Source organism: Lucilia sericata, unplaced genomic scaffold (genome assembly GCF_015586225.1).
Source record: "Lucilia sericata isolate MDLA Ls3-8-SP2 unplaced genomic scaffold, ASM1558622v1 Contig000043F_arrow, whole genome shotgun sequence".
NCBI classification, from domain to species: Eukaryota; Metazoa; Arthropoda; class Insecta; order Diptera; family Calliphoridae; genus Lucilia; species Lucilia sericata.
In genome coordinates, this window is record NW_023994081.1 from 251,351 (window position 1) to 268,448 (window position 17,098).

At 32.2% G+C, this 17,098-nt stretch overlaps 1 protein-coding gene and 1 pseudogene across 1 annotated transcript; one reads left to right on the forward strand and one right to left on the reverse strand.

The window, feature by feature from the left end:
* Positions 1–696: 696 nt before the first annotated feature.
* On the forward strand, positions 697–5,179 carry LOC119614626. Its single transcript, XM_037970743.1, has 2 exons — positions 697–2,407; positions 4,728–5,179. Exons 1-2 carry the CDS (start codon positions 697–699, stop codon positions 5,177–5,179), a joined length of 2,163 nt encoding a protein of 720 aa, XP_037826671.1.
* A 9,362-nt stretch (positions 5,180–14,541) lies between these two features.
* Positions 14,542–17,098, reverse strand: part of LOC119614636 — a 97,692-nt pseudogene continuing 95,135 nt past the window's right edge.

Here is a 17,098-nt window from a genome sequence, read left to right on the forward strand (position 1 = left end):
CTCACTATATATTTTAATAATCTTAATTATGAAGTTTATTTTGTCGCTCTTGACCTCTGCTTTTAAGAATTTTTGATTTTGTATGTTTTATAGTCGCATTGCATCAGTCAAATAAATAACTTGTAAAACCTTAAAAAATTTGTCGTTTTTTCGTTTAAATATTTGAAATAGCTTGTAAAAAAGCTTACAGGCTCAATCATTGGTGACCCCGACGTGATGCAATAGCTTGTCGTGGTTTAAATCAATTCAGATTTATAACCAAATTTAATACTTTCGAATTCAATAAAATATCATCATCATGCCTGATAAAAATTCTTCGACTTCAGAAAATGAAGACTCTATTATCTCAAAATACTTAGCTAAAGTGACTTCCATTAGTCAGCAGTTATTTGATATTAATAATCGCCTAAATTCAGATGAGTTACATAATATGGATGATGTCGATCTTTCTGTTCGCCTTGATTACGTAGAAAGTCTGTTATCCCACTTCGAACAGGCTATTTCGGTTTTTGAAGAAAAATGTGAAGGTGATATAGACTGCAATATACGTCAAAATTTCATGACATCGTATTTTGAAATTAAAGCGAGAATAAAACGTAAGGTTAATGTTACTCGTTCTACCCCCCATTCTTCAACTGTTCGCCAATTTTCGATGGATGAATCGATCAATATTCGAAAAACTAGATTGCCTGAGCAATGTTCACAACAGTAATAGCAAACGATGTGGACTTAAGCAAAATAGAGAAGTTCCAGCATCTACGTGCGTGTTTAGTGGGAGCTGCTCTGGCTACAGTATCATCGTTAGATCCTACTGAGGCTAATTATGATAAGGATGTTATATTATTAAAGAACCGTTTTGATAACAAGTTAATAAATTTTCAGGCACACATTAAAGAGATTTTTGGGCTGAAAGGTGTTGACAAGGGTTCGGCTTCAAGTTTGCGGCAATTAAGCGATAAACTTAATGCACATATGAGGGCTCTCGAAACTATTTGCTCTCGGGAACAAATCGCTGATGGTCTTTTAATACATATTGTTAATTCGAAACTAGACTCACAATCACAAACAAAGTGGGAAGAAGGATTGCAAACTGATCAATTACCAACTTGGTCGTCAATGGCATCGTTCCTTGAGCGTAGATGTCGTATGCTTGAAAATCTTGAAAGTTCTATGGTAACAAAAAAGCCAAATCAACAGGTGAGCAAGAAATTTAATAATTATGGTCGAAATGTTCTTGTTGCTTCTAGTACTACGACTCCAATTTGCTATTTTTTTGATGCAAAAGATCATTACATAACTAACTGTTCTCGTTTTGCAAATCTTTCACCAGTATTACGTTTTAAAGAAGCAAAGAAATTAAATTTATGTCTTAACTGTTTAAGAAAGGGACACAGACTTTTGAAATGTAAGTTCGGCACTTGTCGTTATTGTTCAATGAAACATAACTCATTGTTGCACATGGAAAGTAACAGTATAGAACAAAATGAAGCTACACGCCTGCTCCAAACTGAGGCCCAAGAAAAGGCAAATGAAGATCCAAAGTCGTTACAAACCCAATCTACCCTCGTTTCATCGTCAAAGTCCAATGTCACACCTGAAGCTCTGGAAACTCCAAACGGTAATAATGTGTTTTTAGCCACTGCCATAATTCTAGTAAAGAACAAGTTTGGTATTTTTGTACCTTGTCGAGCAATTTTCGACTCTGCATCGCAATTGAATTTTATTACTACTCGTTTCGCAAAACAATTGCAGTTAAAAGTTAAACAATCGTGTGTATCAATTTCCGGCATTGGAGACGGTAATTTTATTGCAGATAAATCGGCCAATGTGGTCATTAAATCGTGTCACAGTAATTATTTACTATCATTTGCTGCTGTTATTATACCAACAATTACTAAATATCAGCCAAACACAAAATTCGACGTAAATAAGTTTCAAATTCCCAGTAATATTAATTTAGCGGACCCAAATTTTTATAAGTGTGGCCGAATAGACATTTTAATTGGCGCTAGCTTATTCTTCGACCTCATGAGCGTAGGGCAATTTAGAATCGGTGATAACATGCCAATACTACAAAAAACTCAACTTGGATGGATAGTTGCTGGTGGTGGTACACCCTCATCAAATACCTTTTCGTTAGCTACAGCACATACAAATGATCATGAAACAAAAACAGAATTATTAGTTGATGTTGTCAAAAGTTTTTGGGAGATCGAAAATAACTTCGAAAATAATTCAAAACTTTCTACCGATGATGAATTTTGCGAGCATCATTTCCAACAAAATATATTTAGACTCCATTCTGGACAATATTCTATTAGTCTGCCGAAAAAACTAAGTATTCATGAACTTGGAGATTCGTACGAATTGGCTCGTAGGCGTTTTTTATCTCTGGAAAATAAATTAAGTAAGCATCCAGACATTAAGAGGCAGTACTTAGACTTTATGGATGAATATATAAAGTTGAAACACATGTCTTTAGTTTCAATCATTCCTAATCAAATTAAAGCTAATTATCTTCCCCACCACTGCGTACATAAAGAAGACAGTACAACGACGAAGCTTAGAGTTGTTTTCGACGGTTCCGTCAAAACAAGTACAGGTATATCACTTAACGACACACTATATTCGGGACCTACCATTCAGCCTAAATTGTTTAATACATTATTGAGATTTCGTTTCTTTAAAATTGCTTTGAGCGGAGACATCTGCAAAATGTACCGCTGCATTCGTGTTACACACCCAGATAATTTTCTGCAGTGCATTCTATGGAGAAACAACCCTAGTGAAGAATTGAAAATTTACAAATTACTTATGGCACGAAGCCAGCTGCATTCCTCGCAATTCGGACGATGCATCAGCTCGCTATCGATGAAGAAAACTCCTTTCCTATTGGTTCTAATATTGTGAGACGCGATTTTTACGTTGACGACTTGATATCTGGTGGAAATTCTGTAGAGGAAGTCGTTGAAATTAGAACGCAAGTAACGAAGCTGCTAAAAAGGGGTAACTTTGATATTCGAAAATGGTGCTCAAATGATCCCTCTGTGTTGAAACATGTGCCATCATCTGATTGTGAAGAATTTCTGAAATTTCAAGATGGCAGCGACATAACGAAAACCTTAGGCCTTTTTTGGGACCCAAAATGTGACGCATTTATATTTTCGTTTTCTCACGTTTTGGATACTAAAATTATTACGAAGCGCACAGTTTTGTCTTCGGTAGCACGTTTTTACGACCCGTTGGGACTCATTGGACCCGTCATAACTAAAGCAAAGGTGTTTATGCAAAATTTATGGAAATGCAAATTAGACTGGGATGAAAGTCTACCTCAAAGTCTACCGTTAAAGGTTCTCACCGTTCCTAAACTCGAGTTGTCAGCTGCATTACTTTTAGCAGAGCTTTTAAATGAAATTTCAAACACCCTAGACGATAAATATGAATATCATTGCTGGTCAGATTCGATGGTTGTTTTATCCTGGCTGAGAGAAGAGTCATCAAACTACAATGTATTTGTTGCTAACAGGGTAAGTCGTATTCAAAATTTGACTAATAATATGTTGTGGCACCACGTCCCAATTGCAGTAAACCCTGCGGATGTTTTGTCGAGGGGAGCCTCCCCAAGTGAGCTTTTAAATTCAAATCTTTGGAAAGAAGGGCCAGATTTTTTATATAAAACCACAGAATATTGGCCAAAAACGATGAATTTTATAACGGATCTTCCTGAGCGTCGTAGAGTTACTTTAATAGCATCATCTATTACTGATTTTTCAATAAATTGCAAATATTACAATTCGTTTCCTAAAATGCAAAGGATTTCGCGTATGTATATAGATTTTTAAAATACAAAAAGACCCTTAAGTGCTCATCAGAGTTGACACCACAAGAAATAAAATTGGGTACTCAAATTTTGATTCGTAATATACAATTTGTGCATTTTGCTACCGAATATAAAATTTTAAAAAGAAATGAAAATCTACCACCATCTAATAAACTTCATTCGCTAACGCCCTTCATTGATTCGGAAGGCTTGATTAGAGTTGGAGGTCGTCTACAATATTCATTTTTAAACTTCGAAGCCCAACATCCCATAATACTTCCAAAAGGGCATCTTCTCACGAAATCTCTTGTTTTGTATTATCATCAAAAATTATTGCATGCAGGACCACAGTGTTTGTTAGCTCATATTCGACAACAATATTGGCCAATTGGATGTAGAAAAACAATAAGCGCTATCATTAATAAATGCATTAAATGTTTTCGACTTAAACCTAAAATTGCTCAACACATAATGGGTAGTTTACCCGCTGAACGTGTGTAGCCAAATAGAGCTTTTTATACCACGGGCATCGATTTTTGTGGCCCGCTTTACTACAAGTGTGAGATAAGAAGTCGGCCTCCAGTGAAATGCTACGTATGCCTTTTTATTTGCTTTTCAACAAAGGCAACACATTTAGAGTTGGTACCAGATTTGTCGACATCGACTTTTTTATCATCACTCAAACGTTTTATTTCAATTCGTGGCAAACCAAGAAGAGGAAATAAATTGGAAGTTCATACCTCCTAGGTCGCCACACTTTGGTGGCCTTTGGGAGGCAGCCGTTAAGGCTGCTAAATATCATTTTTACCGTACCGTGGGATTATCAGTTTTAACATTCGATGAATTGAGAACGCTTGTCTACCAAATATCTGCATTCTAAACTCAAGACCCTTATTTCCAATTACAGAAAATCCTGATGATCTCGAAGTATTAACCCCAGCACATTTTTTAGTAGGTTCAACACTAACAACAATTTTGGAACCTGATTTGACAGAACTAAATATAAATCGTTTAAACCGTTGGCAGAAAGTGTGTTACATGCAGCAAGTTTTTTGGAAAAAATGGAGCACCGCATATTTAGCAATACTGCAAGAGCGTTCCAAATGGAGATCAACAAGTATAAATCTAACTAAAGGTACAATGGTTCTCGTTAAAGATGAAAACGCACCACCTTTAAGGTGGCAGTTAGGTCGTATAGAGGATGTGGTTCCTGGAAAGGATGGCGTAGTACGAGTGGCTATAGTTAAAACAAGCAGCAATACGTTTCGCCGAGCTGTTACAAAATTAGGTATATTACCTATTGAAGATAATTTGGTTGAAAGCCGTAGCCTTCCAACGGGGGGAGGATGTTCGTTGTGACCACTGTGCTAGCTAATTGCAGAGTGATCATATTACAAAAGCAGCAAGAGCGACAGCAGAAAAGGTCTGTGTCGAATGCAGCGATTTAAAAAATGCGCCGACAGAAGCAGCAGACTTAATATTTTTCGACTGCGTATTATTATATGTATGAAGATTTGTGTATTATTTTGCCTTACCTACTTATTTATGAAAAATTACTTGTTATTAATTTTACAATAACAAACATTAAGCAAAATATTAATATTCTTTTATAACGGTGCAGCTCACTATATATTTTAATAATCTTAATTATGAAGTTTATTTTGTCGCTCTTGACCTCTGCTTTTAAGAATTTTTGATTTTGTATTTTTTATAGTCGCATTGCATCAGTCAAATAAATAACTTGTAAAACCTTAAAAAATATGTCGTTTTTTCGTTTAAATATTTGAAATAGCTTGTAAAAAAGCTTACAGGCTCAATCAAGTAGGCTGTAGTGTTTTTGTTTAATATTAAAGTATTTGCTTGCTTGAGGTTTTTTTATACGCTATTTGTATTTTTTAATAATATCCTTTTGCCTAGAAATATACATTAAATAATTTTATTTTCGTGTTTGTGTTTTCAGTTTGCATATTCTTCAAAAGAAATTCCCCAAAAAAAAAAAAAATATAAGATTAACCTTCACAAAAATGCTATAATTATTATTTAAAAGAAAAAATCGTACAACATTAGCATGCCATATTTATGCAAAGTAGAAAATTTAACCTATTAAATGTGAAATAAAAATAATTTTGGAAAATTAGAGTTCTTCAAAAGCTAAAAAGAAAAAGTACTATATTCAATTATGCCAAATATTATCGATATTAATATTTATATCAGGGTGATTATTCGTTCATGATCAGTTTTGCATCAAACGCTTTAAACTCAAAACGCTTTAAACAAAATATTTAATAGATTTTAAGTAGGATCAACATGAATACTAGAATAGTTTATAAAATAATTTGCTCATGTCAAATTTCATCAATGTATTTCTATTTTGAAGCTAATTGTATATGTGAATAATTTCAGTCCTCTACTTCCTTCCATTTAGGTCCAGTGGCGCTTTCAACTGGCACGGATACAGAGACACATAGACAGACAAAGAGATATGTAGATAGTCAAGCTGTAAGATTTGTAATTAAGATCTCTGATAGATTCCAGGACAAAACTAATCAGTTATGGAGCAGTAAAATGAATTGCGTGGTATCAAAGGCCTTATGAACAAAGCTTGATGAAAAGGCTAAAAAAGTGCTTATTGGACTTTATAGATGTAGTCCAAGTACTCTGAAAGGGGTTGTAAAGGGGTATTGTTCTATAAAGGCCTTTGTTAGCTTATTGAACAGGCTATGCGAAAATTCGGAGAAGCTAGAGACAATTGAATATATAAAGTGCTATAGCTTTATTCTATCTTCTTATCGATAGGATATTCACAATGGACCATAACGGTATCTGAATGAAGTTGCACCTTATGGGGTATGACCTTTGAAGCCGTCATGAAATAACTCCCCACGAAATAACTCCCCAAAAGAAAAATTAAATAAGTCCTCAAATTTGGGGACTTTCATTATGAAATAATTCCCCAATTTAAAAATGAAAAAAAGCCCCAACGAAATGAAATAACTTCCTAAATTAAAATGAAATAACACCCCATTTTTGGGGATTTATTTCTTATGGAACGAATCCCTAATTTTAAAATGAAATAAGTTCCCATTTAAAAATAACAAATTATGGAACATGGGACATTTCTAAATATGTGACATTTCTAAAAAAGTAGGTCGCTTATACTTTCGAGTGGGGCTTAATACATTTCAGTTTAATCGCTTAATAAAGATTCTTTTAATAGCCGGCCTATGGCCGTGCGCAAGAACTTCCTACTCTATGGTATGTCCAACAACGGCTTCGCTTAATAAATATTTCGTAAATAGCCGGCCTTCGGCTAAGTCCAGAAAAAATATTAAAAAAAAATCTAGGACGTTAAATCTTTTAATTATTCGTTAAGAAAGAAAATGCTAAAAAGGGTTAAGAAGAAAACGATTAATATTGATAGTTTTAGTTATTTTTTATATAAACAATTTTATGGGTCTTATTCACAGCACTTTAGCAAAGGTATTCTTATCACAAAAATATTGAAAATTCAGTTGAAATAATCTTAAATCTCTGTGAATAGATGTCAGGTTTATTACTCATACTTCCATGAGTTTTTCGAAAAAAATATAAATGTTAATGAGGGATATATTCAAATATTGTAATTCTGGAATAAATTGTTAATAATATTTTCGAAATATTTTTTTTAAATTCGCAACTCTTCAGTTTGGTGGATTTTTTTGGAACATTTTTTAAACTTTTAAACTTGAATTATCTTCTTAAATTTTTAACCAATGTCGTTTATAGTGGGACGAAATACAGAGCAGTTTTAAAACAAGTAAGAAATTATAGTCGGGCGACCATATAATACCTTACACCTTTGACAAAAATATAATGTGATTTAGTTGCCATAATAAAGCATTTAAGTTGAATTGTACATTTAAGTGAAATTTTGATGGGGGCTTTTCATAGGGACTAGGGTCATATGAGAACCTATTATTATGGAATTCGTGGGGGTCATCAAGTCTTGTATACAACTTGGTTATTGCAGCTTTTTGTCGAGATATGAGTATATTAAACATAATTATGAACTTAAAAGCCCTATTCGGCGGGTTCAGTTGTATGGGGGCTAGGTGAAATAATGGACCGATGTAAGCCATTTTTAACAGGCTTCATCTACGGTACCATAAAAGATCATGTGCCAAATTTCATTGAATTATCTCCAAAATTGCGACCTGTAGTTTGATTACAAATTTTAAAAGCCCTATTCGAGGGGTTCAGTTGTATGGGGGCTATGTGAAATAATGGACCGATGTTAACCATTTTCAATAGGCTTCGTCTCTGGGACAATAGAATATCATGTACCAAATTTCATTGAATTATCTTCAAAATTGCGACCTGTAGTTTGATTACAAGGTTTACATGGACGGACGGACGGACAGACGGACGGACGGACAGACATAGCTAAATCGACTCAGAAAATGATTCTGAGCCGATTGGTATACTTTAAGGTGGGTATAGGACCAATATTATTGTGCGTTACAAACATCAGCACAAACCCAATATACCCTCCCCACTAAAGTGGTGTAGGGTATAAAAAGAAAATTTACTTGTTAAGTATATAAACTTTATCCTTTTGCCGTAAATTAAAAGCTTCCTTAGGGGATTTTCGTTCGCATTAAATTTGTTTATGTATGATATATGAAATTCAACATCACATTTATTTTTATGGGTGGTTAAAGCCAATTAAGAACATATCTTCATAAGTTTTCTGAAGGGATTTTGGTTGTTATTAAAATCGTTTATGTCGTATTTTATCGCAGTACCTATAGTTTTAAGCCAGTAATGAGCTGAAGGGGGCCTTATATGGGAGGTAGGGGCAATTATGGACCGATCCTCACAAAATTTAGTAGAGAGATATAAAACATGTCTGTGTCAAGTTTCACGCTGTACTCGCATTTTTAAGTGAGTAATATGCGTTAAAGCTAATTTCTGAAGAGGCTTATATGGGTAGGGTCAATTATGGTCCGATCATCATAAAATTTTGTAAAAAGATTTTGGTTCATATAAAACTTGTCTATGTCGAATTTTATCGCTTTACTTGAATTTCTAAAATAGTTATGACTGCAAGAACTGTTCTTCGGGGGGCCACTTGTATGGCCTTACCTTTGGGGAATATTTGTATAAAATTTCAACGCTCTATATCTTTTCAGCCAAACCCTATCGTGCTTTCAACAGACAGACGGACGGACGGACGACAGACATGGCTAGATCGTCTTAGAATTTAATGAGGACCTAGAATATATATATATACCCCATCTTTTTTGATGGTGCACAGAAAAAAATATGCACATTTTTTTTCTTAACAATCGTTTGCTTAAATTTAATTTCGATTTTTATAAAAATTTTTATTTGGTTTTATAACGAATTTGTTTGATTTTCACGCAGAAGGAAAATATTTTCTAACAAACACTTTATTGAAATAAATTTAATTTTCAGTAAATATTTTTACTGGTTCAATAAATGTTTTTGTTTGAGTTTTATTTATATGTCAGCATATGGAATACAACAATAAAACTAGTTTTGGAATGTACTAAAATGAATTGATATAATTCTTACTTGGTTTATAACATTTAATGTATGAGTGTTTCAGTTTTCACAGTACAAATAATAGTTTCTAGAATGTGAAATAAATTTGTTGTAAGTATATAAGTACTTTTTTCTACAAATTTTAATTTTATAGAATTAGTAAAATTTTTGTTAAAATTCAATATATATTTTTTAACAAAATTTTTATAGATTCAATAAGGAATTTTGTGTATTATTATTGCCAAAATACAATAAATAATTTATCTGTTTCAGAAAAAATAATTGCTTGAATTTCAGTACAAATACAAATAATTTGCGTTATTGTTTAAGTAAAATAATTGTTTGGAAATGTTGCGAATATTTATTAATGTTTTTCGTAAATAGTATATTATTTTAATAAGAAAAATCCTGAAATTTTTTCAATAAAGAATTTACGAATTTGAGTACTTGATTTTACGAATTTCGTGATAGGTCCAATTTTAGTTAAAAAAATACTTGGCTTTATGAATTTTTTGTTTGATTTTGAATTTAATTTTTTTCTGTGTGGTCATAATAATAGGCAGAAAATATGCTGAAATTTGGTATAATTTAGCTTTATGTACCTTTACTTTGATCCTACCCACATAAAAACTAACCTTCATCATAAAAAGCTTTAAAATATTAGTATAGCAATGAAAATCGACAAAAGCAAGTTTAATAGTAACATAAATTTCCCTACATAATTTTGTGATTATCGAATCATATTTGACTTTAACACTCTATTGCTATACCAGCACAAAAAAACTGAAAATATTTTTCAATTATCAAAATAATTGTATCAAGCAAATTTTGCACCTATCACCAAAATGATGATATAAATTATAAAATTTGTAGAAAAATTAAAAAATACTTTTTTTAAGTAACGAATTAATCAGAACAATTAATATCAATAATTGAGGCAAAATTTAAAATTTATTAATTCATTAATTCTATAAATAAATATATAATAAAATCTAATTTTTATTAATTTATTAATAAAATGAATTAATTTGTTTGGTAGAAAATTTATTAAAAACCAATTAAGTTGATGATTAAAACAATCAAATTAATTGATTACTCACAATGTTAAAGGAATACTTGACCTTTAACAATGCGTTTAGAATTAACAAAAAATATCACTCTATTATCAAATTTGAACATATAAAGCATAGAAAAATAAATAGAACTGTTACTGAGAGTAAGAAATATTACTCTCTCACATGTACAGGTTCTGTGCAGGGTTGGCAAATTTGGTACAATTGTATTTTTTTGGTACAATTCAATCCTCAAACGTACAATGGTACACCAACAGTGATGCCAAGTGTAGGGATTTTTCCCTTTTTGTAGGGATTTTTTTCAAAATTTTCACATGTAGGGAAAAAGAGAAAGATTTCTTACTATTGTCAAATTGTAGGGATTTTTCAATTTCATAGTTTTTATACCCTCCACCACCATCAGTGGTGATAGAGGGTATATATAACTTTGTCATTCCGTGTGTAACACCAAGAAATATTCATCTGAGACCCAACAAAGTATATATATTCTTGGACCTTATGAAATTCTGAGTCGATTTAGCTATGTCCGTCTGTCCGTCCGTCCGTCCGTCCGTCTGTCTGTCTGTCTGTCTGTCTGTCTGTCTGTCTGTCTGTATAAAACATTCTCACGTTAACACGAAGCAACAAAAATTAACGAAATTCACCCAAAATATTTATTATTGTCCTAGGCAGTTTGGTATTGAAAATGAGCAAAATCGGTTCACACCGGGAAAAGTTATGAATCAAAATTTGAAACAACCTCGAAAAAAATAAGCATTTTTTACACATTCTGATGTAATTTTCTCGAAAACTGTGAATGATAATTCCATGAAAATCAGCATACATTCGTTTCTATACAAGAGCTTGATTCCCGCTGAAAATTGCCTGAATCGGTCCACAATTTCATATACCTCCCATACAAAAGTACATATTCCCGGAAAATGGGTTTTTTTATTAATAACTTCCGTCACAATGTCGAAATCTTTACAAAATTTTACAAATTAAAATCTTATGTCAATAGAAATCATTCAGAGAAAAATTTTCTGGATCGGTCCATAATTGGACATAACTCCCATGCAAGGTTCCCTCCCCAAAATCACATAAACGCACATAACTCATTACTAAATTAAGATATCCATATAAAATTTTGTACAAGTATTGCTCATATACACAGAAATTTATTTGGAACATAAAAAGTTTTTAAAAATAAATTTTATAAAGAGTACATACGTAGTATGTACATAAAAAACAAACAAAATATTACGACAAAAAAAATAAATAAAATTTACAATGAGAAAAGATAGGTGCATACATATGTATATAATTAAATATGGAAATAATCGGTTATTATTTTCTGCTTTTTTTTTTTTTTTTTTGTTCGACCAGCCCATTTGTGTAATTCGCAGCTGAAATTTTGTATGGCGAATCATGTCAATCTGTACGTAATTGGGGGTTGAATGATGAATGAGAGCGTGAATTATGAATAATTGCACCGTGTAAACGGGGTATTAAACGCTCATTCACAATCAAAGTCATCGGGATAAAATTCGACATAAATGTGTATTTTGTAAATATAAATCGTTATACGGAATTTTACTTCTGAAAATCACTTAATACCACTTAATTCATTATTAAATGATTATATCCAGATAAAATTCCACATGAGTATGTTTGTGTATAGATAAATCATTATATTAAAATGTTTGCAACTGGTCTGTTAATATAAAATTTTATGAACCTAATCAAAATTAGTTTCACATATGCATAAATGTTAGTACCCTCACTACGGAAACAAAAATGTTGTCAAGTTATCTAAAAATTAGATAGTTAAATGGGTTTTAATAGTTTCAAAGTAGCTTGCTGGTGAGGATATTTAAGATTCGGCATAGCCGAATATAGCACTCTAACTTGTTTTTCTTTCTTATTAATATTTTCCTTAGTACTTTGCAAACTAATCACTCTTTAATAAGAATAATAAAAACAAGTAAGGTGCAATTTACATGAAGACTTTTCAGACGTCTGTTTTTTCCAATTCTCTTTTGAGAATCTTCCAAAAAATCATGAACATTTATACGGTGATTTTTTACATGCAACTATGCATGTCTTTTTTTGATGTTTAATTGTATAATCCTTTTTAATTACTTATTCGTAATAAAAATAAAATGAAATTTTTAACATAAAAACCATTTAATTTGATTTAAAAAAATTTAATAACACGCTATAGTATTTTTTAATGCAAATTTTAATGTTTTCATGTAAAAATAAGACATAATTATTTTTTTACATGAGCATAATATCAACAGTACGAATGAGTTTAAAGAGGAATGTCAAAAACAATCATGAAAATCCCAAATCATGTTTGTTTTCTTACCCCCCATTCTTCTCTACCCAGCTCACCACCAATCATCGACAAACATGAAAACAGACGTCTGGGCAAACATGAAAAAAATCATCGTGTAAATTGGGTGTAAGAGTGTTATATTCGGCTGTGCCGAATCTTGTATACCCACCATCAAAACATTGCCGAAAAGGAATGCTTCCTTATAAATAAACTATGATATCGATGCTTTTGTTGTTATCAAAACAATTTTCTTATTCATTACATCTATGTATAATTTTACCATCATACATATTATGTATATCCATAGGATCAATTATGGACTGATCCTCCTAAAATTTGGTAGAGAAATTTGTAACAAATTTTGTCGCTGTACTTGTATTTTTAAGGTAGTAAAAAGCGTTAAAGTCATTTTCTGAGAGGGTCCTTATTAGGGGGGGAGGTGTGGTCAATTATGGACCGATCCTCGTCAAATTTTCTAGAACGATTTTAGTTTAGGCGAGTAATGAGTGTTAAAGCCATTTGTGAAGGAGACCTTATATGGGGAGTAGGGTCAATTATGAAACGATCCTTATAAAATTTTACAAAGCGATTTAGGTTCCTATAAAATATGTTTATGTTGAATTTCATCGCTATAGATGCTTCTTTTGGACAGTTATGAGCGTTAAAGTAATTTTCTGAAGGGGACCTTATATGGGGGATAGGGTCAGTTATCGACCGATCCTTATAAAATTTTACAATGATATTAAGGTTCCTATAAAATATGTTCATGTCGAATTTCATCGCTATAGATGCTTCTTTTGGACAGTCATGAGCGTTAAAGTCATTTTTGAAGGGGATCTTATATGGGGGTAGGGTCAATTCTGGACCGAAGATTATAAAATTTTACAAAGCGATTTAGGTTTCTATTGAATATGTTCATGTCTAATTTCATCGCTATAGATGCTTCTTTTAGTCAGTTATATGCGTTAAAGTCATTTTCTGAAGGGGAGCTTATATGGGGGATAGGGTCAATTATGGACCGATCCTTATAAAATTTTACAATGATATTAAGGTTCCTATAAAATGTGTTCATGTCGAATTTCATCGCTATAGATGCTTCTTTTGGACAGTTATGAGCATTAAAGTCATTTTCTGAAGGGGACCTTATATGGGGGCTAGGCGAAATCGCGGACCGATATTGCCCATTTTCAATACCGAACGAAGTGCATCAACTAAAAGTATCTATGCAAAATTTCAGCTCTCTAGCTACTTCTGTTTGGACTCTATCGTGTTTTCAACAGACAGATAGACGGACGGACGGACCCAGAATATATATACTTTTATGGGTCTTAGACGAATATTTGAATGTGTTACAAACGGAATGACAAAAACAATATACCCCCCCATCTTTTTTGATGGTGGGTATAAAAATATGATACAGTGAACTCTCGATAATGTGAACTAATTAATGTCGGGGTAGTTCATATTTTCGATTGTGTTTTTTTTTATATATATTACTAAGTTATTCTTTCTAAAAATCATTTCTGCAAGGAATGAAAATGCAAAGATTACTAAAAAAATTTTTGTAATTTATTTGGAACATAAAAAGTTTTTAAAAATAAATTTTATAAAGAGTACATACGTAGTATGTACATAAAAAGCAAACAAAATATTACGACAAAAAAAATAAATAAAATTTACAATGAGAAAAGATAGGTGCATACATATGTATATAATTAAATATGGAAATAATCGGTTATTATTTTCTGCTTTTTTTTTTTTTTTTTTTTCGACCAGCTCATTTACCGCCAATTCCCTGATTTTTTAAATATTTCCTTAATGTCAGTTTGATCGACCGTTTGAAATTCAGCCCATTGGGCAGCTTTGTTGAAAATTTCGACAGCTTCTTTGGCTTTAATGTTGTTTTCAGGCGCTTCAATAAAACAGTCGCCATCATCGTCGGATTCTTCAATTAAATCATTTTCATCAAATGGCGTGACGTCCTCACAAGGATTATTGATCCAATCTCTAATGTTTACAGCAGTAAATACTTCCCGAAGGTACAATGTCTGTAGAAGATCTGCAGCAGTATTTTCTAAAAACCTCTGATTGCCACTTTTCTTTTAAAACGCTCAAAGGAATATTAAATTCAGGATCGTCTTCATCATTTACCATATTCAAAATATTTTTCCACCAGTTAGATAAAGTTTCTTTACCAACTCGGTTCCAGGATGCCTCTAGAATAGAAACCCTTCCTTAAGTGTGATTTTTTTTTCATCGATTCTAGCAAATCCCCCTCTTTTGCAATAATTGTTGCCAGAAGACTGTTCCTATAATGAAGTTTGGTGATTCTAATTGCATTTTGATCCATTGGCTGGATCAGAGCCGTTACATTTGGAGGCATGAACACAGCTTCTATGGAACCGTCCTCGGATTTAGGGTCGGATTCTGGTGGGATGGGATTTCTGTAGTTTACGGTACAGATAAAATGTTTAAAACTGCGAGATTTTTTCGATTTTCCTATTACTAAAAGTTTTATTTTATGAGATCCTGACACATTTGCACAGCATAAAAATGTTATCCTTTGCTTTTCCATTTTTGCACCTGGAGCGCTTTTCTCCAACGATGTTACATATGTCTTTTGTGTGAGAAGTTTCCAATATAGACCAGACTCATCTGCATTATACAACTAATCATTGGATAAACCCAAATATTCTATCTTTGCTTTCAATTTAATTTTAAAAGGATTTACGAACTGAGATTGTGCAGAAAGTTTTTCACCGCTTATCTGAAGGAGCCGAATTCCGTATCTCTTTTTAAATTTTTGTAGCCATCCATCGCTAGCAGTGAAGTCATTTCCGTTTTCACCTATGTTTTTGTGAATTTGTTTGGCTTTCTCTTTCAACATCAACCCACTTACAGGAAGGTTTTTATTCCGCATGCAAATAAACCACTTATAGAACGATTTTTTTATTTTTGGAATCTCTGAATATCGTAATGTTTTGCGTTTTCCGGGTCCATAAAACGTATTGTTCACACATTTTAAAATATTGTATTTTTTATTGCACATATCGTTGATTTTGCAACTTTTTACTTAACACTGTAACACTCGATCCTTTTTTAAATATTCCAAAATTTCGCATTTTTCATTTAAGGATAAAAACTTTCGACTGTTTTTAGACATTACTAATTTTAAAAATAAATTCACGAACCTACCGCAACAAGTTACATAAAGAGACTAGCATTAAATACCTTTAAAATAATGGCATACTATGGTATTTATTAATTCTGGGATTCCCAACATTAAAAATAAATGCTTCTACAAATTAAAAAATCCCCAAAAATTAAAAAAAAGAATGTTCACTATTTAGAGCCATTAAACTTTGTTCACTATTTAGAGCGTCCATATAAAAAACTGAGTGTTCACATTAGTGGATAGTTCATTATATTGGATGTTCACATTACCGCGAGTTCACTGTATATACACTGTACATACCCAGTCGTGTTTCTTTGTAAAGTGGACAATTTATTATGTTGAATATATGTATGAGCTGATGATGGATTTTATTCTTCCTTTTTGTTTGGCTACACCTCTACGTTGTATGGATAACTTGTGCATGGAACCTTCTTCTGATGATCTTATTTTCGCCAGTCCAATCAACTCCTTGCCTAATCTAGAAACTTTCGAAGGGCCAAATGTTGGCGCCGGTAACTCCTTTGCCAATAAAAATCCTATTTTTTTCCAAATTTCTTTGGTGATACAAAAAAATCTTTAAGCTCCTTTTGAACTATAATATGTTTACTAACTTAAAAATAACAAGTTAGAGTGCTATATTCGGCTGAGCCGAATCTTCAATACCCTCCACCAGCTGCTTTTATATTAATACTTTTCTAATTGATCAAATATTTGTAGAAAAAAGTTTTCTCATATCTTAAATAGAAAAATCCGTAGATTCAAACAGCTCAAATCTATTACAATTCCAAGATTTATTGAACATTACCAACGCTTGGCGATTTTTATTAATTTGCATGTATGCATGTGTGTGAAAGATTTAAGGATTATCAAAATACATATATATAATTTTGTTCTACACAAATTGATAATGCAACTAGTTAAATACGGTTTTAGGGGCAGGACCTAGTATGGGAGATATGACCAATTATAGACCGATCGTAAAAAATTCTTTAAGCAAAACTTCTGGAAATGAAAGCTATATTTCAGTAAAATTTTGTATCTATATCGTAATTTAGTAATAAGTAATGTGTGTTATGAACCGATCGTGCAAAAATCTTGAAATAGAATTTTTGTATCAATAGCTTTATTTGGTAATGAGTAATGTGCATTTAAGAGATTTTCGA